The sequence below is a fragment of the Macrobrachium rosenbergii genome, chromosome 21 (genome assembly GCF_040412425.1).
Source record: "Macrobrachium rosenbergii isolate ZJJX-2024 chromosome 21, ASM4041242v1, whole genome shotgun sequence".
In the NCBI taxonomy this organism is placed as follows: domain Eukaryota; kingdom Metazoa; phylum Arthropoda; class Malacostraca; order Decapoda; family Palaemonidae; genus Macrobrachium; species Macrobrachium rosenbergii.
In genome coordinates, this window is record NC_089761.1 from 15,201,352 (window position 1) to 15,226,541 (window position 25,190).

A 25,190-nucleotide genomic window follows, 5' to 3' on the forward strand; every position below is an offset into this window, starting at 1 on the left:
CTGGTGTCCATTCTAAACACCAGCACCTAACCACAACAACTCACTTTATAACTAACCGGACTAGCAATGTACGAAAACTTACATAACATCAAAGTTGCCAAGAAGATAATCGTGAAATACCTGAGAGAGAGAGAGAGAGAGAGAGAGAGAGAGAGAGAGAGAGAGAGAGAGAGAGAGAGAACGCTAAAACCATCATCATTTCCGACAACTAATAATATTCATTTCCAAGTACAAAGGCACATACGCATTTTTTGTACCTTAAACTTGAAAAACAAGTTTTAAAACATATCAATTATCGAACATGCATGCTTTATGTGCAAGGATTCAAGACACTATACTATCTTCCAAGAGAGGTGAAGAGAGCCAGCGCAAAAATACTCAGATCAAAAATTTAAAAAAAAAACACGCACTTGCGAAGTTGTTATAACGATCAACGATAAAAGGATGATTATTCATTTCGACGCAGCTTCAAGAGTTACGTACCCATAGGAATTCACAACCACAGTCTTTGATAGGCGATCAATACTTCACAGTCACATTATTCGGAGGAGTGACAGACACGTAAAACCTATGGCCTAAAATATTACTCTAGCACGACGACTGTAGAATCAACTGACAGAATATTTTTCATGTTCCTAATACTTGCGAGTATTTAGGGAGGTATAGAGCTTTATGCCCTCGTGACTCTAAGTTTGTAGTCCAATTTACTGTTATATCACAACAGGAATAACACGATGAATACAATATTGAATATTTATACAGTATTTGTGTGCGTCTCTCTCTCGCTTTCATACATACACACAAATTACACATACATATATGCATGCATACACACACAAACAGAGTACAGTATATGGGCACAATGACAGAGAAAAAAATAGGGAGTGCAAGACCTTTTACATTTCCTCTAAAGCACTCTCAAGCAAAGTTTGCTTGGGAATGCCTTACAGTGAAGGCAAAAGGTCTCGCAACTCTGAAGTCTCACTTTCTTATGGCCATATCCTCAAGTTTACATTTTATGTCACATTGTAATATGTAACAGCCACAATTTACTCCTATTTTCTTGATCTATACTGTACACACTAGGCCTATTTGGGTAGAGCTCACACTAAAGCCCCTTGAATCCGAATTAAAGATTAAATGACCAATTCTGAATCTCCAGTGAGAAGAAACAAACACAGGCACATTGGGTTCATTCAAGTTTCCTCTGTGGGAACAGGGTTTCTTCATTTGATCTTCACTTCGAACTCATGGCTTCGTAATGACAACTGTCTCCAAAATGTGTGGAGAAATGAGAAAATAGAAATTTTTATAAAATTTAATTTTTAAATACCTCTCTATTACGTTAGCTGTATTTCAATCGTCATGTTATCATAACAGAGAGGTAAGATTCATTTAAAAAATAGAAATTTTTATAATTTATTTTTCAAAAACTTACCTCTCTATTATGATAGCCTGATGAAGGAAATACAGCTAACACACTAGAGAGGCAAGATCCATTTCAAAAATAGGACGATCATGTCTTGTAATTCCAGATTTAACAATCCTTCAGTCATGATGCGAGTTAACTTTTTGGTATAACAACAATGATGATTAAATCCCCCCCTCAGGGTTTCAGGACAGACCAATGAAAACTTTGTCACTGAAGCATCTGTCATCACTAAAAGGGTTATATAAGTATTTTAAGTCATTTTGTATTTTTCATAGGTATACAAACCAGAACCTTTTATGTGGGAACATTCTTCAGTGTAGGCTGAAAACTTGCACTGAGAGATACTCCTACAGAAAAGGTTGTTTTGTATTTCAGTAGGAAAAAATTATTTTATATAAAACACTTCTAATAGTTCTAAAATATCTGAAATCAAGAGCTCATTCAGCTTCCCTTAACTGATAAAGAGTAATCGTGAACAAGGATTAAACTGGAGTTGTGGTTCTCATATCATAAGGTTCTTGTGGAGCTAAATGACAAAAACAAAAAAACTTTTTTTTTGCTTAACAAGTAGTGCAGTAAAATCACCTTTGAAATCCTAAATACAGTGGATACCATAGAAGTCCCCTGTGCCAAATCCTGTACCTCTATTACAGCATACCAGACAACAAAACAATATGCATCCTACCTTAATTTTCTTGTACTTCCTCTTGGAGGCAGTGTTTAAATCTTCATGCACTTTATCCAAAATGAACATTAGAAACTCAGCAGCATCATGTTGCTGTGATCCCCTATATATTGATTCATATTTATCAACAGTGTTTTTGAAGTTCATGGACACGTCCGGCACATATCTAAGAGTCCACAAGGCTTTTAATAATACAGCAAGCTGCTCTGTAATCTCACCACGCGTGCCAAATTTTTTGGAGTTGATCTTATTACACCTAGCTAGATCAAGCTTATACTGGTCCAAAACAAAATATTCAGCAAGAACATCTGTGTGGCTCAGGCACTGCACAACAGCATTAATAAAGCATGTGTTGCCATGGTTACGGATACCAATGACCCCAGGCACTTTGCCTTCGTCGTAGACTACGTAGTCTTCTATTTTATGAGTCTGTAGGTCCGAGACCGAGATAGTTTTACTACGTTCAAGTTTTCCCCTTTGCTGCCCTGTTGCAGGAGCAGCATTCGGACCACCCTGTACTTTGCTTGCCACTCGACTAACAAAAGAACTCATGCGGGTGAGGTACTTTTTCTTTGGTTTCACAGAGGCACTGCTAGAATCACTGCCACCATCAAGGCTCTCAGCACCATTTTCACTGATCACATTGGTTTGTACAGTTGAATTTTCTAATAGTCCACTAGGATTCTGGTTGACATCATTCTTCTGCGGAACAACTCCAGCATCCTTAGGCTTGGGAGGCTTCTTGCTAAGGCGGAATGACATGAATGATCTCTTCCTTCGAGGCTCTGCATGCCCATTCATTGTTGAAGGTTTAGAAAATCTGAAAACAAGAAAAATAATACAAAACATTACTTTCAATCTCACTGGGAAAAATACACAAGATCTAGTGCATACACAAATTACAGTTTGTGAATATCAGCAAATAAAAATATCAAGAAAGCACAAACTTAATACAGTTATATGCCTTTAAAGATTCATGTGACAAAAAAAAAGTTTAACAGAAAAACAATAAATATGTAAACTTTCACAAATCATAACAACGGTACTGTACTCTGCAAACTGATAGGGGATAAAAAGATGTACATAATACAGTACAGTAAATTTCAGGAGTGCAAGGGTAGATGGAGGGAAGGATAAGTCAAAGCTGCGAAGCATATGAGAAACTGTAGTCAAGTTAGCTTTTCATTAACATAACCTAAAAAAAAAAACTTTTCAACACACCACTATGCAAAATAAACTTCTGAAGCATTTGACAATAGTACAGTAGCCTATCTGGTAGAAGTGTATAAACTGTAGTATGGTTTTTGTGTAAGCTCAAGGAATAGATCAAGATATACTTAACATACACCAGTAAACAACAGTAAACCTTTTGCACAGCCTTTATTAAAAAACTAACTCCACTTTGTCAATATTGGTTTTATCTACGTAATCCGGCTATACTATACTTTCAAAAGAGTATATACTTCTGTATTATTAAAACTAGTCTCTTTAGTATCTTTTTTCATTTCCAAATAAAAATAATGTACTAAACTCATTAATGAAAGATTTAATTATCCTTAATACTGTACATCCAAGCAATCGTTATGTCCTGTCTGTCACTCTTAGTGGTGTCTTTGAGAAATTGGTACCTGCAAACCATTCTTCTTGACCTGATCTAATGTTAGTACAGCGATTAAAAATGCTTACAAAATCTCATCACCAAATTGTGATTCTCTTGTAAAATGATTAGACAAACTACAAATACATACCACCTTTTCCACCACTGAAAAAATAACATAAGCTGTGGAGTACGGAGAGCAAGATAACAGAACTTCAATACTGTATTAATAAGGTAAACAGTGCTATGTAGCATCAGATGGCTCTTATTCACTTAAAATACTTGCAGTAGCCTATGCAGTTTAAAACTAAAAAAAGCACTGCTAAAAAGCTCAGCAACTTTTCAACCTTTAAATATCAGTCAATAAGCCCTACGAGCCTACAGAGGCCCAGGAAGACTTTAACTAACTTTAACAATAAAATACATATGAAACCTCAGACTGCACAAACACTTTATATCTAGCAATGTCTTACATGAACATTTTACTTCCAGCACTTACTTGTAAAAATTCTACTTCAGCAGAAACCTTGGTTTAAAACTAGGCTAATCCTTCAATAACAGAAAAATGTCAAGGTTAACATATATGTAAACTAAATACCAAAATAATCAATTAAATGTGTTATAATGTAATATGTAAGGTAAGCCGCTTCTTAGGTGATATTGCTAACTGTAAATGATTAAAACTAGGTAAGAGAAAATATATGTAAATGAATGGGAGCCAATTTTATTAATGAAATACCAGTTAATTATAATGGTACATAATTAAACCTACAGTCTAACTAGTGACAGTTTACATACTACCTGTATATTTGGAGCTACTATTCCAGGGACCAAACTTACACACCGATTACATCTTATTATACGAAATAGCTAGCTACAATAACTACTAGTAATTAGATGACAAATTCTCAGTAAGAAATAATTATAAAGTGGCATTAAACAACTGACAATATTGGTACTTTTCCCAATACAGTACTGTATATGGAGCAAACTACTACTGCAACAGATTAATATCTGCAAGTAAGGTCAGTTTCTGAGTCTTAAATATGTATACTCAGGTATCAATGTTATGGGCAATGTCAGGGCATTCATCATTGTTTTCAGCAAAAACAAATTTACAAAATTCTATAATAGCAGAGAACTTTTGGACACCTTCCCTTAAGGACTCTAATTCTATTGATCCCGACACACATGCACACATGCAGAACAGAGCCAATGGTAAGTGTATAGCCCTACTACAGACTTACAATGTAGCATCATTGGCTAATGAATACTATGATTCGCATGATTTTGAGCAAACTTATCAATAAAAATTCCTTTATCACCACAAATGAAAAATAATGTTTCCCACTATGGGACCCCCATAATTTACATGGGCTAGTTGTTAAGAGCGTAGGAAGATGACAATTTAAAAACTGTTGCTTTGTAATGAAAAAAATAAAACCAAACAAGGAAACTGGTAAATAGTCCAGGGAATACAGTATATACAGAAAAATCTTGCCAACAAATTCATTTGTCATCTATTTACCAAACTAGCTAAACATCAGATAACCATTCTACCTTATTTAAAAGGCTCTGAATATAATTAAGTTAAGTGACAAAACTGAATAAAAAGCTGTCAAATAACGTGAAGTTCTAGACACAAAACTTGTCAGATCTTAAAAGCTGCAGAAATTGAATAAGCCAAAAACTAAAATATAACAATAAATACAAATATATATAGATAGAGCAAAACTATGACTTTGCGATGGTGAGTGAACTTCATCAGATCACTGTAATACGGCAAAATACAACCCCACCTTATTTCACCTTACAAATCTACTTTGAACTACATATACATTTAGCCTAATCCCTCCACTTGTAGGTTGATTACTTATTGATTTTTAAATTCATTAGATAACAGTTAAACAAGAAAATTTATTGCCAATAGCCCCTGAACCATACACCAAACATTCCTAAAACATAATACAAAACTCATATTGAGAGATGTTCCAGGAAACCTAGTCAGATGAAAACAGCAGATAGCTACCTGGTCTTTAAACATGAGCAAAAACTGACCAGGAATACAAATATACATGCAGTAAACTATAAATTAATGTTTCAGCCAAGAATCAGATCTTTATATTTAAGTGCTACAAATATGAAATGTGTTGGATTCATAGAGTCCAAAAAGCACATCAATCAAGAGCCAGCAAAAGGCGATGTTTAATGTATTAGTGCTGAAATACACAGGCTATATACTATCCATAGGTTTTGTTTTCATTGAGAGAGAGAGAGAGAGAGAGAGAGAGAGAGAGAGAGAGAGAGAGAGAGAGAGAGAGAGAGAGAGAGAGAGAGAGAGAGAGAGAGAGAATTTTCTCTCGTAAGACCTTTCACTAGACTTATTTGCTTATCATAGAACTGTCCAACCAAAAAGGGTTGACAATTAGGCTATATCAATGTACAAAAATTACTTTGTCTATTAAAACTACATGACTCTAGCTATATTTTAATATTAGGAAGCTACACGCAACTACCACCAAAGCTTTCGCTTTATTGGGGATTTTAATACAAATTCTGCTTTTTCTAGGGAAATCATGTTCTATACCCTATATATATACATAACATTTACTTACAACATACGATTATGGTACTCAATCACTGTCTTAAGCTCCCCATTCCCATATCTGTGTTGCCAAGAAGTGAACTTGCTTCAAAACACCATACAACAGACAGTCCTGATGATGACCAGCTTTTTCTGAATCAATTCCCAGATATCAGATCACCAAACAGTCAACGTTCTTTTCCTTCCAAATACAGCTGGTGTCTGAGCTAGGGTTAGAATTACAAATTACAAAAATTAGTCACAAACCTGATTCCAAAAAGGTCTCTTTGTGCACCAATTAAAAATCACTACACCAGTGTTATTACACAGCTACAAAAAAGAACACTTAAAATTTTAACTAATAATAATGACTACCCCTATTACGTAATAACTAATATTTACCCAATACAAAATTCAAACGAATATACCTCACACAAAAACTTATGATTTTACCATACAGCAATCTGAAGGCAATGGCTCTGGATAAAAAATAATCTTACAAATCATCAGAATATCAATACACCTCTAGCAAGATAACATATGCACCAATGGAAGAATTTCACATAAAAAAATAAATTAGTGTATGCAAGTTATAATAACTGTATATCCCAGTGCAATAAAAACTACACAAATCTGGTAAATAGGTTTAGACTATAAACAGCCAAAGTGTATATAATACATCCCTTTTGTTCAAGTCTGGCTCACTTAGCATATCCTTGCCTGTATTATCAAAAAAAAAAAAAAAAAATTTACATAGTACTACAGTCCATATTGGCCAGGATGGTCTACAATAAAATACTGCTACAAACATAGGTGGATTTGTAACAGATTAATTTCACCACTATATACAGTAATAGAATTTTGTAAATTAGCCTAAACCTATCCATGCTATACCCAGCAGGTAACACGCCATCCTCTTCCTAGCAACCCGTGTTAACGTAATAGTTTACCTGGCAATTTATGTTTGCCGATTCATTATGTGCAGCTTGGAAAGATAGGCTAATACAAATTACACTGTAGACAATGCAGGCCATTTCATCATTCTAGCCCATAAACAGAAACTGCAACCACAATGTGGGTGCAGGCTATCTTATTTGCCAAAACTAATCAATTTCTTATCATTTCTAAACAGGCTAAACATTTGCTAAAGGGTTGGTGTAAAATGCAGACCAGCTGGAATGTGCTGACCATGTTCATACTCACGAGTACAGTAGCACAGCCCAGTAAAACCTTAAAAGGTTACTTTCACTAAACAAGTCAAAACCATTTCAAAGTGAAATCAGATGTTCAATTACTTCCATGTAAAATAACATCCCTAGTTTTACATAATGCAAGAACTTAAACTCCTGATCAAATACTACATCAAAGCTTGTTAAATTACGATCAAGATTAATTCATCATAAGCAAAGAGAGACAAAACCTAATTGCTTGTTGCCTAAGATGGGAGAATACCTTAGTAGCCTTAAGTAATCAAATACCACATCAATCATATTGTGTGTGTGATAATGACTTATTAACATAAGCAAAGATTCATAAGCAATTACTGCTATGTATTTGCAATGTGATAGTATCATACAACTGTAGACTCAAATAAAAGAGTGCCTTTACTAACTAAATACAATATGATGAACAAGCATGGCCTTATATCTACTATAACTGTGTCTACTTCCACTTTCCTTCCATCATTTCCATGAATGAATAAACTGTAAATTTGTTTCCCACAAAATTTTACATAGGGCAAATAACCTTACTGTCAAATAGGCTAATCATAAATGACTAGACAATGCCGTCTAAAATTTCACTGGGCTAACTTCTGGTTGCAAACTTGGTTTGCAAAGTTTTATTAAGTCTGCACTTTATATCCACTCACACAGCCTAATGGCTAGGGTTCATGTTAAGCCAGTTTAGTTCTACATAGCCTATGTCTTACTCTGCCTTGACACTGGTAAGCTATGCATATAATCTAATGACAAATTTTTACAAGTTGTTAATTTGTACTGACATAATTTCTGTATATATGTTTTTCTTTTATATGTCAACTACAACAACCCATTGTAAGCCTATAAGCATTCCATCTCCAATGTCAAGCTAATGAGATACCAGCACGATGAAAAACCATAAGTGTTGGGTAATTGCATATGGGGTAAAACTGATTCACATATGGTGTCGTACTATTATTTTTAATAATCCATTGTCTGTTCATCTACTCTATCAGTTTTATAGCTAGCCTATGTAACCAGAACAGATTTCCAGTATAATCTTAATAAATGTCTGGTTAACAGTGATGAGACATGACACTGGTCATAAATTTGTCAGAAATGTGCAATTTAAAACCCTCTCCCAAGAATGCAAACAGGAGCAAACAGAAATAAAAGGTCTATAAACTGTAATAGGCGTGTTTTCAGTCTCACCTTATTCCAAGTTTACCCTAGGCTTAGGTAGGCTATATAATGAACTAAGGTAGTTTGATATGTTTTACAAAGTAACTGGTTTTGTTTTTCTCTGTCTGTCTTGTTTGAAAAATCTTTTTACATTTGACATTGTCACTGAGATAAGCTAGGCTTACGGTAATATGATGTACAAATGATAAAATTTGCATGTTCATAAGCATCACCATATTTGGTCTATTAGATATACTTTTCATGTTCAGACCACTGCTGTCTAGGACATGCCCACTACACTACCCTAGGTTGGGTTAGGATAATCCCTGTCATTAGTAGTTTTTACTTTAGGCTAGATAGCCTAAGTCGCCTGACAGCAGGGGTCTGAGCATAAAAAGTAGGCCTATGCATAATGAACATGCACATTTTATCATTTATATATCTATTACCAAAAGTCTAGCCTATCTTAGTGACAACATATCTTCTTCTTCTTATGTCATATATAGAATTATATTTTAAACTGTCAAAGCAGACAGAAAATTAATACAATACAACTTTGTGCACATATCAAACTACTTTAGTTCGTTATATACCTAAGCAAGGGTGAACTTGGGATAAGGTGAGAACTGAAAACACGCCTATAACAATAAAAAACACGACGCCCCTTCTGCACGTAGGTAAACTGAGTTACTGAACCAGAGCATCCTGGTCTTCAGTTTAAAAAAATCTGATATCAAAGATAATCCTAGAAGCAAATGACCTACACAGCCTGCTTTCCTCTATACAGAAAATCTAAGAGATCTTCACTGGCCTACCGGTACTAATTTGGCAAGGGCAGGCTAAAGATAGGGCAGATAGCCTAACCCAACGTAGGCTTGGCTCCTTCCACTTTTCATTTCACGTCTCACTCCAATGTACAGATGGAGTTAAAGTTGCCTACACCTACAGAAGACGAATGTGGGCGAATGTCACACGTAAATCATCACGTGAGACGGGCCACCAACTATGAATTTGAAACCTCAGGCTCTCGTCGCCTACCTGTCAAGGGTGTGAGCTTTCTGCGTGAGGAGGGCGGCAGGGCCTTCTTCGCCGTCAGGTGTTCCAGGACTTGTCGCTGAGCCCTCTCTCGCCAGCTGGGAAGCCGACACTGAGCGTGCCACGGGCATATCTCACTAACCACCCAACAATACCTCCCCACAAACAGCTCACCACCGACACATACCGATAACAAACACTACAAAATGCACAAGAGACGACTGCACACGGTTATGATCCAACAACAACTGCCCAACTCTGTTGTGGACTGATGCATTGTGGGATAAACAAATACAGAACGCGCTGCGCTCATTCCCTGTTTGCTCTTAGTATTCTTGTTATCTATTAATGTTCCCGAACAATTAACTCCTTACTGGTTATATCTTAATTAAACAAGAGTTTATTGATATTAAAAGTGTATTATATTATCACGTTGAATACTAAAGTAATATTAAAAATGAAAAATATTAAACATCAAATAAAAATCGTCAATCAACGTCAACACCTTACTCCTATTGGTTACAACAAACGTCAGTAGTAGTATTCTGGTTTTCATTGGGTGGCAAGCCGATCATTGTCGAATGTCACAAGAGGTATATATTATTTAACATGTATTTGGCTATTGTTGTATAAAACGCATAATCACTAGTAAAAACAGCAATATTTCTGAAGCTCTCATAAATTTTACAGTGGCCTATAAATAAAGTAGTTAAACACTCAGCAGACGACGCGCATCTGCATCATGTCGTCTGCAGATGCAGCTTCTCGGTGTTTATCTGGATTCGTTCAGTACAGCTAAGATGTGATTATCACCCAGTTTGTATTCTAGGCAACAGACCACCCGCAATTTCGAAATATCATTATGTAACTCGGTGCAAAGGTATAATCAGCGCTTACTTCAAAAGCAAAGAGGTAGCAAGCATCTGATAATTTGGTTGTTCTTAGGTAATTAAAAGAGCGACTGACTTAGAAAAATAAAAAAAAAAAAAAATGTAAACAAGGTAAGGTTACGTTAAATTTCAAGATAATCATCGGTAAAACTGACTCATACCTTATTATTGGATTTTCGTTTTTGATGAAAATCTTGGCCTGGCCATAGGAGCTCGGAGACATTGGAGCCAACAAACGGCACAACTCGTTCTGATGTCTTAACCATTAATTCAGTCTTTTGGGATACGTGCATTCCGCCAAATATGTGACTCAAGAATATGATGCATTCACAAAAACACAAATGCCAATGACCTAGGTTTAACTAAAAGAATGCCAAAAAACTTAAGTTATTCTTTTGGATATGTAGTCTTCCCACAGATATTTACATAGATGTAATTTCTTTACCTTTCTATTTTTATTTTTACCTCTGCTCTCCTCTCCACCTTAGTGAATTAATTCCAATAATGTAACAACTATCCTAGCGAATGTACTGAAAACCAGGATGCAGAAATAAGAAAGGTTCCTACCATAATGGATTATATATGAAGCAACCAAACTATTTCCACTGAGCCCTCATTCATCAGGCAAGGTAATTATCTAATTTAAACATTTATAAGCTTTTGTTTGGTGTTTTGTCTTCTCTAATGAATGTGCACCTTGAGCATTTTTTCTGAAACAATCACAGTTTCATTTCCAACACCTAATGATTACTTTGAAATAAAGCCTTAGTAATTACTCTATCCTGGTCTATTTGTGACATATATACTCATTCATTCTTCCTAAGATAATGGTAATTCTTATCAACAGTGATCGTGTTTCCAAAAAAATATACTTCTTGAAGCTTTATTTATCAAATGATACCTTATTTTGCCATCATCAACTTACCTGTAAGTGATATTGAAAAAAATGTGTTGGATAGCATGGTCATTACGTGTACCATGAATGTAGTCTAGGCTAATACAAAAAAATTTTCTTCATTTGGTATTATCAAAGGCCTGAATGTATATTAATCTTCTAGTAAAAAAACCCATTCCATTTCATGATAGCTGGACAGTGATATTTTTCAGAGCTTCTGTTTCAGGCTTCACCCATTCCTCCCATGTAGATCACAGCAGCCAAGAGGTTTAGAGACAATAAACCTCATCTACATACAGATGCATAATCAAACAAAGCGCATAATTTAGCCATGGTTTCATCTATTTTCACAGCACATACTGTAGCTAAAGTTTCAACTATTTTCAGTTACCCAGAATTTAAGCAGTTGGTTATATAACTTTTCCAGAGTAATATAAGGCCATGAAAATGACCCTTGACAAATATTTAATTGCAATATATTCATTTTAATGACCTGGATCCCACATCATGGAATACAGCACAAAATACTTGGTTTCCACCATCATTGTTAAAATCTGATATGCTGACCAACTTAAGCATTTTGGAATTTTACATAATTCAAAAGACACTTCTTGAAGACCAAGTTAAATAATACAGCCTAATTTAGGTATCTAAAGTGGAACTCTTAAGTAGAAACAGGATGTGCAGTACCTTGACTAATTATTATAAGTAGAAACAGGATGTGCAGTACCTTGACTAATTATTATACTCAGGGAGCTAGGTGTCAATATTCAGCTACACTGAAGATACCTTTGTAAAGTATCTCATAAAATTAATCAAAGTACTGTAGTTTCCTTTGAGTTGACAAATGATATAATTTACTGTAATACCAAAAGAAAATACATTCACTATAAATTTACTTTTTTGTAACCCATCAAGTTGATCAACATTATTCACAAGTACTGTACAGTAAAACCAACAGATAAGGATGTTCCTTGGATTTAGGAAGATTTATGATACAAATCCAATCTTGTCATCCCTTCCTTAAAACATAACAAAGTATCACCAAAGAGTTGTTTTCCTTATAAATCCTGATATTCCAGATATTTAAAACAATCTCAAGATGAGCAGAAATACTCAGTTCAAATTAATAAACTTGGAGGCTGAGATTTCAAGATCATCAATCATGTGTGGATACTGCACTTGACCCTTACATTTTCATCATATGATGGCATTACTTTTCTTTTAATTACACTGTATCTTACACTTATCATTTGTAACAACTGAAAGAATAAAAAACTGATACTAAAGTTATTGAGTTTTTTCATGAAAATCTATGTCAAGTATTGGATAAAAATTAGGCCTTATATTGTCATAAGATAAACACAATTTCACCCTTGATCATCATTTCATGTGCTAAAAATAAATACATTTTGGTTTCATAATCTATTTTATTTTATGATACTTAAAACAGATTATCTGTTTCTTTGCAGAGTACACTAAACAACTCCAAATCACATGTTAAATTATACTGTACTACACAAAAAGACAATGACCAGATAGGCCTATCATGTATGGCAAATATGAACAGAACAAAAATATAAACGTATCCCACATAAGTATTATGTAATACTGGGTAATACCATGATGGCAACAGATGTGGTCCACTTTGATTTATATGGATATAAAATTATGCTAAATATTTTCATTTGTTGATGAAGGGTTTTTATATATATTATATATTCTTTACAGTGAAGCATCTACAAAATTTGTGAATTAAACTGGTCATAATTTTCCCTTTTCAGATGACTACGGTAGGGTTAGTCCTAGCAAGAGGTGGCAGTAAGGGAATCGTTAACAAAAACTTAGCACGTCTAGAGGGAAAGCCTTTGCTACTTCGGACTCTAGAAGTTATGCATCAAGCCAAGTGTAAGAATATGTCACTGACATTTGTTCCCAAAACATCCTAACCACAAAAAACTAACTTGTACACTTTGTGGCCCAGTGATTAAAAAATTGCTTGAAGCAAACTGCAAAAAGAGGTATTGCTATATAGTTCCTACATCATAAACACTGCTGCAATCCATTTAAGAAAATAAGCAAATTGCTTTAACATAGTTTACAAAAATGTTTGGTTTATTGAAGGCAACAAATTATTGCTTTTCATACAATAGTTGTGATACATCATCATCAGTTACAAATATGAATATTAATATAGGTAGTAATTGTTTTTTCAAGGTAAAATTGTATTCCCAGAGTACCTGTACAACCTTGAATGAGAAAAAGGGAAATTTACAAGTTTTATGAAATGATTCTCCTAGCAATGTGCTTTTGTTTATTTTTTTCTGTACCATCTAACAGGTTAAGTTCCAAATCCAGAACACTAAGCTCTCTTATCAAGCAAAAATTGCATGGCTGGAATAATATACTTATTAGGTTGCCAAAGTGCAGTAATGAGTACCAGAGATAAGGTAGGAATTGGCTTCATGAATGGTGCAATCCTCTTCCTTTAACCTGTACTGGCACCTTACGACCCACATACGAGCTCTAATGTTACTTTTCTCAGTATATCACAACAATCATAAATTACAGCACTGGATTTGAATTATACCCTACTAGTTTTGTTGTCTGCCTGAAGTAAAGTGTTCATCATATACTCCTACAGGCTTTGACTCCATATGGGTAAGTACAGATGATGACAAAATAGCTGAATATGCAGAAAAAGGACAGGCAAATGTCCACAGAAGAGCATCTTACACTGCAACAGATGAAGCAACATCATTAATTGCTGTACAAGAGTTCTTGCAATATCATCCAGGTGAGCAAAGTTCAGAATAATTTAGACTTATTTTACAATAATAATAATAATAATAATAATAATAATAATAATAATAATATTTTTGGCACAGTATGTTAATTTTCCAAAAGTTATATTTAAATCCAGATATGCCTCATAGGAACCGAACTGTAACATACAGTGTATCATAGTTCCAAAATGATAGCTAAAATTGCTAGCCAAGAACTTCTTTCAGGAAAGCTGTTAAGGCTCTGCACACTGCCTACAGTAACTCCTGACTCAAATTACTGGACCTGTTTAGGAGCCCAAGGTGTAAATATCCAGAATAGGAGCTATCCTAAACAAAAATATTTTATCCAATTCTACTAATATTTTTAATGATATTAAGCCTTTAATATAGAAGTAACCCATTAAATGATTAATGTCACTGATGTGGAAAGAAATGACCAGTCTGAAAGGGTTAGATGCTTCATGCCACTCAGTTAAAGTTGCACTTCCAAAGGTATGTACACTCGATTGTCATCTTAAAAAGAGCTTACAAGCTTCTGAGGCTCAAAGCAAATTACATCAGAATTTGTTTTTGCTGCATCTTAACAAGTATCCCCGGGAAATCAACTCTACCACCAAACTTATACAAACTGGAAAAAGGGAAAGATGAAATACTTCTGGGAATTTTACATTTATTGGGGGCCCCTACTTCTTGAAGGTGAAATAGTTATTGAAAGTCTATGAAAAGACTCATTCAACAAACCTCATGGTTTGTTGTTGAGGCAGAGCAGCCATGCATAGTACATACTGTAATTTGGCCATAATAGGGGTTACTTCCTTCCCTATCTTTCACCTCTCTGACTGACTGAATTTGAAAGTTTGTGTAGCAGTTACAGTAAAGAAGAGTACAAATGGCCTCACCTAGTAATACTGTACATACATACTACACATACATAAGGTGAAACACTTGATATTGTCAGCTTGGAGCCATTTAATAGTGATGAACAGCAAACTGACTGCACTAACCCTTTGGCTCAAAATCTCAATTCCTGTGATCTCAGCCTATTTTTCTGCTCACAGAATCTCCACACTAACCTCAATTTATGGTCAGACACCAGGATCTTCCCCATCTCATTTTCAAGTGCCTATGACCTCATTAAACAGAGAAATATGCATAAATATTTGCTCACAGCTGACTAATCAAACAATACTCTCAAAGCTGTTCATCTCTACTTTTATTTGACCACAAATGATGGGTACAGTACTTTGAAATGCATCAGGTAAGAGGTTCACTAAGCCTTCTAATCAGAGTCAGCTTCTTAAAGTTCTCTGTTACATCAGTTTACCAAATATGGAGAGGGGTCTACCAACAGCGTATTCTTATTTTCCAGTAAGGTTTTGCCCTAATGGTTTCAACTTCCCATATCATTCTTTCATTACATCCTCACAGTCAGCTCTGCACCAAAATTTCCAGTTACGAAACTTTCCTCCCACTAGTATGACTTTTTCTCTTGTTCTGCTATCCCTGATTTGTGAAGCATATAATAAGAACATACATATCATCTCTCCTGATATTGCTCCACCTTTATTATCCTTTCATTTATACTCTTCCCATTTTTGTTATACTGATCTTTCTTTCACATATCATGTAGGTATAAAATACATCTTTAAATTTTTTCATTCTGTCTCATCTAAAACTCTCCCCAGCAAAGCCTGACACAAAGAATTCTTGATAAGAGGGCTACAATAAGAATATCTTCCTTTGACCTTTATTAGGATAATGGAAGGGCCTTATTTTCAGCAAGGAACTTTGGACCCAGAAGTATGGTATGCCACCCCCTCTCAATTATAAAGAGAACCATTGTAATCCTCTGAACTGTTTAAAACTTCACTAATCCTGTTTGCTTTTGCAATGAGAATTAAGAAGATGCCTACCTTGGAAGAAGTCAAAGTGGGAATCAGTAATGAGAATGGTTTTCTTGTAGCTAGTCAAGCACCTTCACAAAGTTCACAAAAGTGCACTTTTAAGGGACATACTGTACAGTCTTATACATGCTAGGAACCGATTCAAGTTTCTTTACAGTATATACTGGTTGGCAACTCAATTCTAAATGCACAAATGATGGTTTTTTATAACTGTATAGATATATCACCTGTAGCAAAAAGGCCTCAGCACTGCAAATACTCCTCAGAAAAAAGAGCACCACTTCATCTGACACAAGCTGGAAGGAGGTTTTCGAAAAGATCTCAAGTTATACAAAATGATTAGCACTGGGGACTGAAAGACACTTATAAAAAATAATTATGATAGAAGTTTTGGCCATCAAGAGCCATTTCCTACAGTCATAAAGTCCACAATGACAGTGCCAAATATCTCTTAGAAAACAGACAATGATTTTCCTACCTGCTCTTTGGGAGAGGCATAGGGGTTCAAGCAAAAATGAACAGGAAAGAGGAGAAATGAATAACTCATTTCATATCTAATTTCATAAAGGGAAAGGATGACATAAAAATGTTATTTGATAATGTTGATGAATCAACATGAGAGGCATCAGAAACAAGCCGAGTGGTAGATGGATGACACATAAGACTTCCCGGTATAGATAGGGCCCCCCTCGCATCCCCTGTAGCTCATAATTTCTTGGCTTTGTCAGCAGAACAATAGATTGGTAAGAGGGGCACTGATAAGCAAAAGGTATGTTTTTTGTATGAAAGCACAAACTTTGGTTTTAGAAACCACACAGCTTGATATTTAAAATGTGAAAGTAAATAAGGACTAAAGTATGACCATAAAATTAAAAATTTAACTAGGATTTTAAATGGATGAAAATGATATCCTGCTTTGAAATTGAGGTAACTCTACTTTGTTCCTTGATTTCAGAATTCACCCATGTGTGCCTTGTTCAGTGCACTTCCCCTTTTATCAAGGCAAAGTACCTCCGTGAAGGTGTCAAGAAGATTTTAGGTGAATACGATTCAGTTTTCTCTGTCACTCGTCGACATAACTTACGATGGACTGAAGGTTCGTTGAGTTTTTCATGAACTACTGGTTTGTTAAGTTTTTCATGAACTATTGGTTTATGTCATCAAACTTGTGTTATGCCTAAAAAGAAATTAAGTTTTGAAAACAAAACATACTTTTCAAACAAACCCATCAATCATACAGACACCTTCATTTGTGGGCTAAATGTCTTGGGATATTGGGAACATGAATGAGGAGCTCTGTATGCTTGACAGGTTTTGTATGTACAAATAATAGCTCAGGAAATATAATTCGTATGGCCCAGATGTAATTCATGTATTTCTCTTTATGTAACTCAGAAAAACAATACTGTTATTCAGTCATGTGACTTTTATCAGAAATTAAAGTATTCTGCTAATAATTAAAGTACAATGAGTCCACCTCCAGGATAGGTAAAAATAAATCATTGTAATCTTTTGAAGCATTTTCCCTTCAGATGTCATCTTACACGGATTCTGTAGGTTTCTTGCAGCATCTCTAGACCCATAACTGCAATGCTTTCTGCATTTTCCTTTTCATTTATTCCCATTGGTCTCTTCCCTCTTTGCTGTACATCCCTAACCTTACCTTGATCCACTTGTCACTTTTCATCTAAGAACAATTTATTGAATGAGCCCTTAGAGCATAAAAAAATGTAATTCACTACTCTTGTTACACTTTGTAATATAATAATAATAATGATAAAATTATATGAAACATTTTTAAAGCTACTTGATCATAGAACTGTCATAATTACAATACACCCCTAACAATTCCAGGAAATAATACCAAACCACAGAACTTTGATCCAAGCCACCGTCCACGAAGACAGGACTGGGGTGGTGATCTTTGTGAGAATGGCATGTTTTACTTCACGAGAGTTAGCCTTATTAATCAGGGATTATTACAAGGAGGAAGGTAAGGATTTTCTTGAACTAAGTGGCAAACATATAAAAACTGTACTTGAGCATAATCCAAATCCTAGTGGCAGGAATACTTACATTAGTTAGTCATAAAATTTTAATGCAACTGGGTTTCTTCTATGAAGTACTTCTGATGGTATCAATAACATATGTGCTGATACTAAAACACCCTAATTAAATTATCTAATGAGCAATCACTTATTTATAAGTAATGAAATATTAAAACTATATTAAAAATTAGACAGTGGCAAAAGTTCTTGTACTGGATATCATACTGTACCAATCACTGCTTAAAGAAGCCCAAATAATCACTGTTCATGGCTGAGGGTTCACAGTTATTTGTTTCATTATTTATTCAGGTAACTCAGGTCTCAAAGGCCAGTGTTAAATGCTCCACTGTTTTATTCATATGAGCTACAGTAAACAGTAGATCTGGTGTCTTGACAGGACACTGGGAAAAAATTATTGTTTTTCATTTAATAATAATGACTTTTGAATACTGGAGAGACAACATAATATAGTGCATTCCAAGTTAATGTTCCCTAATCATATGAATTCACTGTCAGTCACTGACAAAGGATCATTTCCTGAAGCATGGTAGTCATAAAATCTGATCTCTGCCTAGTCAAACTAACGAAGTTTTGTGCTGAAAACTGATGTGCCTGTGAACATATCTGACATTTTTAAAGTATTTAAAAGATTTTATTATTCAATATAAACAATAATTCTTTTTAAATGAGCAACATAGCAGATTTTTACCACTTAACATAGCTCTTGTAAAGGTGGTAAAATGCTTAACTCCATTTATCACCTGCCTGTGAGATGTAAGTACCAGAACACATGATTAAACAGGTAATTTTGAATCCTTAATTGACATTCAACCACTGAAAATGGTAATAGGCATTATTAAAACAACAACTGGCGCAGGAATTTGTGTGCATCTACCCTCTGTCATAAATAAATGTTCTTCCTGGCATATCAACAGTCCCCAGACGCTTTGCTTTCTGGGGTTTACTTCTCATCCATTCCCTTTGGAATTCTGGGAAAGCTGGACAATAATACATAAAAAAAAAATGTGGTTCACAGGTCTGGCTAGATTATTACAACTACGGCAACCACAGCATAGTATGCATACTTGAATAAAAACAAACATGTATGCAACAGCAAAAACATTGAAAATCTAATCACTGCATTCTCAAAAAAATTATCAAAACTAATAAAAAGTCAGCTTTAATTGCTGTACTTTAGTTATAAAAACAAAATCAGATACAAATATTTACCAATGACATGTTAATATTTTCAAAATATACTGTATTCCTATTAACTATTCCAAACTAAGAAGCATTTTTCACAAATTTCAAATCCATCTTATTCTGATATCTATGATTCATATATCACAGTAAAATCAGTCCTTAACTTTGTAAATTCTCATCATTTGAGCATACTTATTTAAACAAAATATGTGTTAAAAAGAAATGTGGCATCCATTTGCGTTCTTCATCACTCTAGCAATATAACTGTATGCATAGTATTCTGAGGTGTTCTGTCCTATTTTGCTTCTACATAATTACTTGGATGAAAATTAGAATCCATAAAAAAGCTTTCTGTACTGGAGTGTTTCAGCATACTTTTAAGAAATAATACTATGGATTCTGTTTTCATCATATCACTCAAGATACAATAAGAAATTAATAAAATTACTTGAATACTGTATTTCTTTCTTTCCCAGGTGTGGCTATGTTGAAATACCAACTGAGGATAGTCTGGAGATTGACACACCTTTGGATATTATCATTGCTCAAGAATGGCTAGATTACCATAAAAAACAATGTTATAATAAAGTGAAATAATACTGTATTCAACAACAAGATTTATCATATAAAAAAACTTCTTAGTCACCAGCAAGGCCACATCTGCATTTGTTTCAGACAGAAATTGCAATATCACAATACTTGTTTGATGATATCATTGATATTTGTTTTATGGTGTAATAATGAACTTGTACCCAGTGATCAACAGAAAAAATTAATGGAAATTAATAGAAGTAATTTAACAATGTGATATTCAGTTCTGAGAGATTTCAACCAATTTACCAAAGATCTTATTACTGTACAAAACTCCAAACCATTAAGTTAGAAACATTATCCACTCACTGGAGAGAACTAGAAAGAGAATCTCATCTGCTACAGTGCTGCTGATACTTCAGGGAAACCAGAAACTCTATCAGATGGATACTCATATATATTCAAATGCTTTTATTCAAACAGTTTCTTTTTTTTATACAGTACTTAAGAGCCCTTAATGTAAGCCTCATAGAACTCCCGTTGCCCTGTGATGTTAAAACCTAAGTGCCAAAGTTATACTATACATAGTAAAATAAAATGAAGTATATATTAAAATATATAAACATGGGGTAGTTCATGTTAGGTCAAACAATAATTATTGTACAGTATATGAATAATTCATTTCATAACACTGTAGTTGACAGCAAAATACTGGAAATTAATTTCAGCCTTCAACACAATTTTGATGTGCACTTTTAAACTATCGTAACTACACTACTATAAAGAGATACAGGTACATATTTTAGTACTGAAAAAACTGTATATTTCTGATAAAAATGTTATTTTTCAACATGTATCAGATAAACGGAAATTTGCTGTGGTATTTACAGTGTACCCATTAAGATATAAAATAACTTTTTACCAGATTACAGATTAATGTAAAATTTATTTCATCTGACTTGCTGTAATGCTGTTATAACATTTATCATTTTTCTTGTTGCTGTACTGAATTACAATATTTACATATGAGGTCATTCAGTTCAGTTTTGACATTATCACTAACTTTTAAGATTCAGTAACTTGTTAACTTTCAAATTATCTTGTGAACTAAAATAAATTATTTATCCTTACAATGGATTTAATGCAATTGTTCATTTCTTGTGTGTTTTTCTTTATATAATGAGCCTATAAAGTAGTGTTTTACACTGCATTAATGGATTTTACCTAGCTAAATCCCCTTTATGACAAGCCACTGTTCATCCCTTCAAGTCATGCCCTATGACTGAGTGAGTTTGGTTAAATTACAACTACTGTTACTACTACCACTAGTGCTGCCACTGCATATGCTGCTACCACTGCTAATAATACATAAATTTTAAGTAATTTGTATGTTTCCTAGGTATACAAATGAGAGCTTGTTATGTAAGAGTATTCCTCATTGTGAGCTGAAATCATTCATTGAAACTTGGTAACAAGGCAGTTAACTGGTGGTTAAGGGGAGTGAGTGGTGTTGGGGAATAATATCACTCACTAGCCTTAACTGAGCAACTTTTCCTTTAGCTTTAGGGACAAGTGGGATGGATGAAGTGGGAAATATGATAAAAGGCTCTGGTTTACATGAAAAATACAATACTGTACCTGAAAAACTTATTTGTTCCTATAAAAATACAAACTACCACCTTTCCTGCAGGAGACTTACTAGTTGGTTGAAAACCCACCAGGAAATGTCTTATCTCAGACATGACTGACATAGAAATGGCAGAGCGATAGGAACCTCTGCCTGAGCAAGAAGTGTCTGGAACCTCACTCAAAAAAAGGAAAATTAATGGAGACCCAAGTGTGATCTTTAAAGGGGTGATGTAAGTTGAAAGTTAGCTAAGTCTGGCCACCCCCTCCCTCTTTTTGAAAAGGAGAGAAGTCTCATTTTAAAGCTAAAGCTCTAAGACTGGATGCTTGAATGTGAAGCCTACCTTCATTTGGGCCTAATACAAAAGATACTTCTGTAAGAATAGGCCTAGTTGTAAGTGAGTAGAAAGCAAAATATGAGAAAACAAGAAATGTCAGATTATTTAATGTGAACATGGTGAAATATCTAAGTTTGTTAAAAAGTGAAGATATGAAAATAAATTCAATGACAGCTTTGCAAAGGAAGTGGTAGGCACCAGTGGTTATTAAACAGTTTGCTGACATACCAAAAAATCATAATGCTTGATACAGAGCTTTCTGGAATCCAGGAAGATAAGATGGGAACAGTACTGGTATGGTAGATAAGAGGTGGGTGACATTCCTTGAAGGGTAATCTGTATCCATCCCAAAGGACACAAACTACACAGGGCTCCACTCCCTGTTTCTGCCACATGCCCAGTGGTATGACAGGCATCCAACTACTTGTGGCAAATGGAGAGGGAGACTGCCAACCTCATCATCCCCTTTCCCTCTTTTTCCCCTTACCTACCTTCCAAGCCGTGGCTAAGGGAGAAGGATGAAAGGGTAGGTAAGCTTCCTGTCCTCCCTAGAGAAATAAGTCTAGGCACTTTGTCTAGGTTTGGAGGGTGGAAGGTTCCTCGCAATATCAGACACAGAATGTGTGGCTGCAGTTCCTTTCAAACCCACATGGGTTTTGAAGGAGACCACCCAGTGGGTAAGAGTGCCCCAACTGGCAGAGCATTTCTTCTTCATCACTGCCTCAACCTTCCTCTTCAAAAATAGTTGGAGTGTACCCAGGACCAGACTGTTCTGCAGAGTGAGACTATATTATTATTATTAATATTATTCATTAGATGAAACCTATTCATATGGAACAAGCCCACAGGGGCCATTGACTTGAAATTCAAGCTTCCAAAGAACAGTGTTCATTACGAAGAAGTAAGAAGTAAAGGGAAATACAGAAAGAGATCCCATTTACTGAAAAAGAAAAAATGTATTAAAATGCAAGAAGAATAGTATTAGGGTAGTAATGCATTTCATTTTCACTTGAACTTCTGAAGTTCCAACTGCATGACATCCTCTGGGAAGTTGCTCCACAGTCCAACGGTGCGAGGAATAAAGGACCTCTGGAACTGAGAAATTCAACAATGAGGCACATCTACTGCATATTGGTGCTGCTACTCAGCAAATCTAGTTGCTCTCAGCAGATAAAGGGGATCAGGGATCAAGTGTGAATGTGAAAGATCTCTGTTGAAATACAACTTATGAAAAAGTGACAAACAAGAGACCATCTGTCGATGGTCCAAGTCATAACTGCTACTACAGTATTAGGAAACAGAAACCTACCACCATGAACCACTCTATCTAAAAGAAATAAATCTCTGGCAGAAGCAGACATCTACACCAGAGAACAGTATTCCAGTAAAGGAAGTACAAATGACCTAAAACAGGTCACACTGATTTTATCAGTTATAAATATATGAGGCCTTAAGAACAATACCTAACTTTTGTGCAGCATTTGGTGAAACTTTCATTAGATGTTTCTCAAAAGTTAGATGTGAGTCAAAAGTTACACCTACAATAGTTAAAGCTTCAGACTTAATCAGCAAAGTTCCATCCACATGAAGGGAAGGATGGGGTGGGAAATCTGTACAAGATTTGCTAATCAGTACATAGTGTTTTTGTTTTACTGGAGTTCAGCCCCATACACCACCGACTACACCATTCCCTGATCCATTCCATGTCCCGAATGAGGCTGAGAACAGCTTCATTTCTCATAAGTGGAGACTTTACTACATCCACAAGTGTTGCATCATCGCATACTAAACAATCTTGTTTTCCAGGCCAACAACCATATCACTTGTATACACTAAAAATAAGTGGACCAAGGACACTGCCCTGTGGAATTCCAGACACAATAGGTCTTGGTTCACTAAAGATCCCATATACAGCAACTCGCTACTGCCTATTTGTACAGAAATCTTGAAGTAATCCTAAAACATATCCACCCACTCCAAGATTCTGAAGTTTATAAATAAGTGCCTTGTGATTTACTAAATCGAAAGCAGCACTAAAGTCTATTTGAATTACTCGGCACTCAAAACCCTTATCAAGGTTCTCTTGCAAATGGCATGTCAAGTCTAAAAGAGCATTGCAGGTACCCATCTGCTTCCTGTATGCATATTGACTACCAGCTAACAATCCTTTAGATTCCACATACTTATATAGTGGCTTAAAAATATACCTATTTTGGAAAGATGGTTTCCTCAAGACAAAGTCAGCCAAAGAGTCTGCACTCCAGCGTGACAAAGAAGTTACCACCTTTCCAGCAGACACCAACACCTTCCTAAACTTCACCTCCTCATCCTACAATGAGACACCTGTGATGGCAAAGTTAGTAAGTGTGTTCAACTCTACCACAGGTTGAGCCACAATGCTACCTGGAATGTTGCCATGGCAACAGACTCCAGGGCTCCTGACTTTGATGCAGAGGAGGACGTTTCCTCTTGATGGATTCTCTCCAGGGATAAGTCGTTCATCAGTCCACAGACTGATGAGTCTTACTGTTGAGGGGTAGTCTGCATTTTTAGGCATGTTGAACCATCTCTGGTGCATCAGCAGCAGAAGGAGATTGCCCAATAAGCTGCATGACAAGGACTTTCTGACATGGAATTCAGACAATTCAGCTGGCAAAAACCACCACAGGCTAGCTGAGACCATGGCAAACTAAATGACTGCCTCATTTCAAAAGTGCACCCAATTGAGTTCTATCGACGAGATAGGTTCAGATTTTAAGCCTTGGAAGCCTCCCCAAATTCATTACACTCACTTATGAGTGCAATGACCTCTTAAAAGTGCTGTTCCAACTCTGCTTGCTGGGTTCGGGGGCCACAGGATTGTCTGGTCCTATCAGATCCCCAGAAGTACTAGTTGGGCCCTTGCTTACCACAGAGGAAAAGCACCAGTCTTCTTTAGTGCCCACTCATGGAACCATAGCACAAGATCAGTACCACTGGTACCAGTTGATGAACTTTGGGCTGAGGATATCCTGTGCACTGATCGAGGTACAAACCACGGTCATTTGTCCAGTATAACTCCTGATGAACGGTGAAAGCCAAAATGACAAATTTTTCAATTAATTTGTATTTTTCATAGATAAGAAACCTGGGTCTTAAAATTAGGATAAATCTTCTGGTGCTAGCTGGAAACCGGTAAAAAACAATAGGAATTGTTTATGCAAGGAATTAGTGGCATCTGGCATCAGTCATGGGGACGAGGAAGGAAGCGGACAG

General features: G+C 35.4%; 2 protein-coding genes across 4 annotated transcripts in view; one reads left to right on the forward strand and one right to left on the reverse strand.

The window, feature by feature from the left end:
- The window catches only part of LOC136849696 (uncharacterized), a 220,607-nt gene extending 210,351 nt beyond the window's left edge, over nt 1-10,256 (reverse strand). Inside the window, exons 1-3 of one of the 2 annotated variants that reach the window (XM_067123044.1) lie at nt 9,718-9,984; nt 6,330-6,525; nt 2,118-2,937 (exon numbers count right to left, since the gene is read on the reverse strand). In XM_067123044.1, coding sequence (XP_066979145.1) covers nt 2,118-2,937; nt 6,330-6,334 — 825 coding nt within the window. In that variant the 5' untranslated portion in view covers nt 6,335-6,525; nt 9,718-9,984. Of the gene's footprint in view, nt 1-2,117; nt 2,938-6,329; nt 6,526-9,717 lie in introns of both variants that reach the window. The other variant, XM_067123043.1, reaches the window with a different exon arrangement.
- Csas (CMP-sialic acid synthase) lies at nt 10,251-21,104 on the forward strand. Of its 2 annotated transcripts, XM_067123048.1 has the most exons (7): nt 10,251-10,307; nt 11,127-11,233; nt 13,284-13,407; nt 14,144-14,296; nt 17,145-17,285; nt 18,044-18,182; nt 19,917-21,104. In XM_067123048.1, the coding sequence occupies exons 3-7, from the start codon at nt 13,284-13,286 to the stop codon at nt 20,035-20,037; spliced, it is 678 nt and encodes a 225-aa protein (XP_066979149.1). In that variant the 5' UTR covers nt 10,251-10,307; nt 11,127-11,233; the 3' UTR covers nt 20,038-21,104. The 2 variants fall into 2 exon arrangements, with proteins under 2 accessions (XP_066979149.1, XP_066979148.1); XM_067123047.1 differs by lacking the exon at nt 11,127-11,233 and having other exon boundaries at nt 10,266-10,307.
- Nucleotides 21,105-25,190: the final 4,086 nt, after the last annotated feature.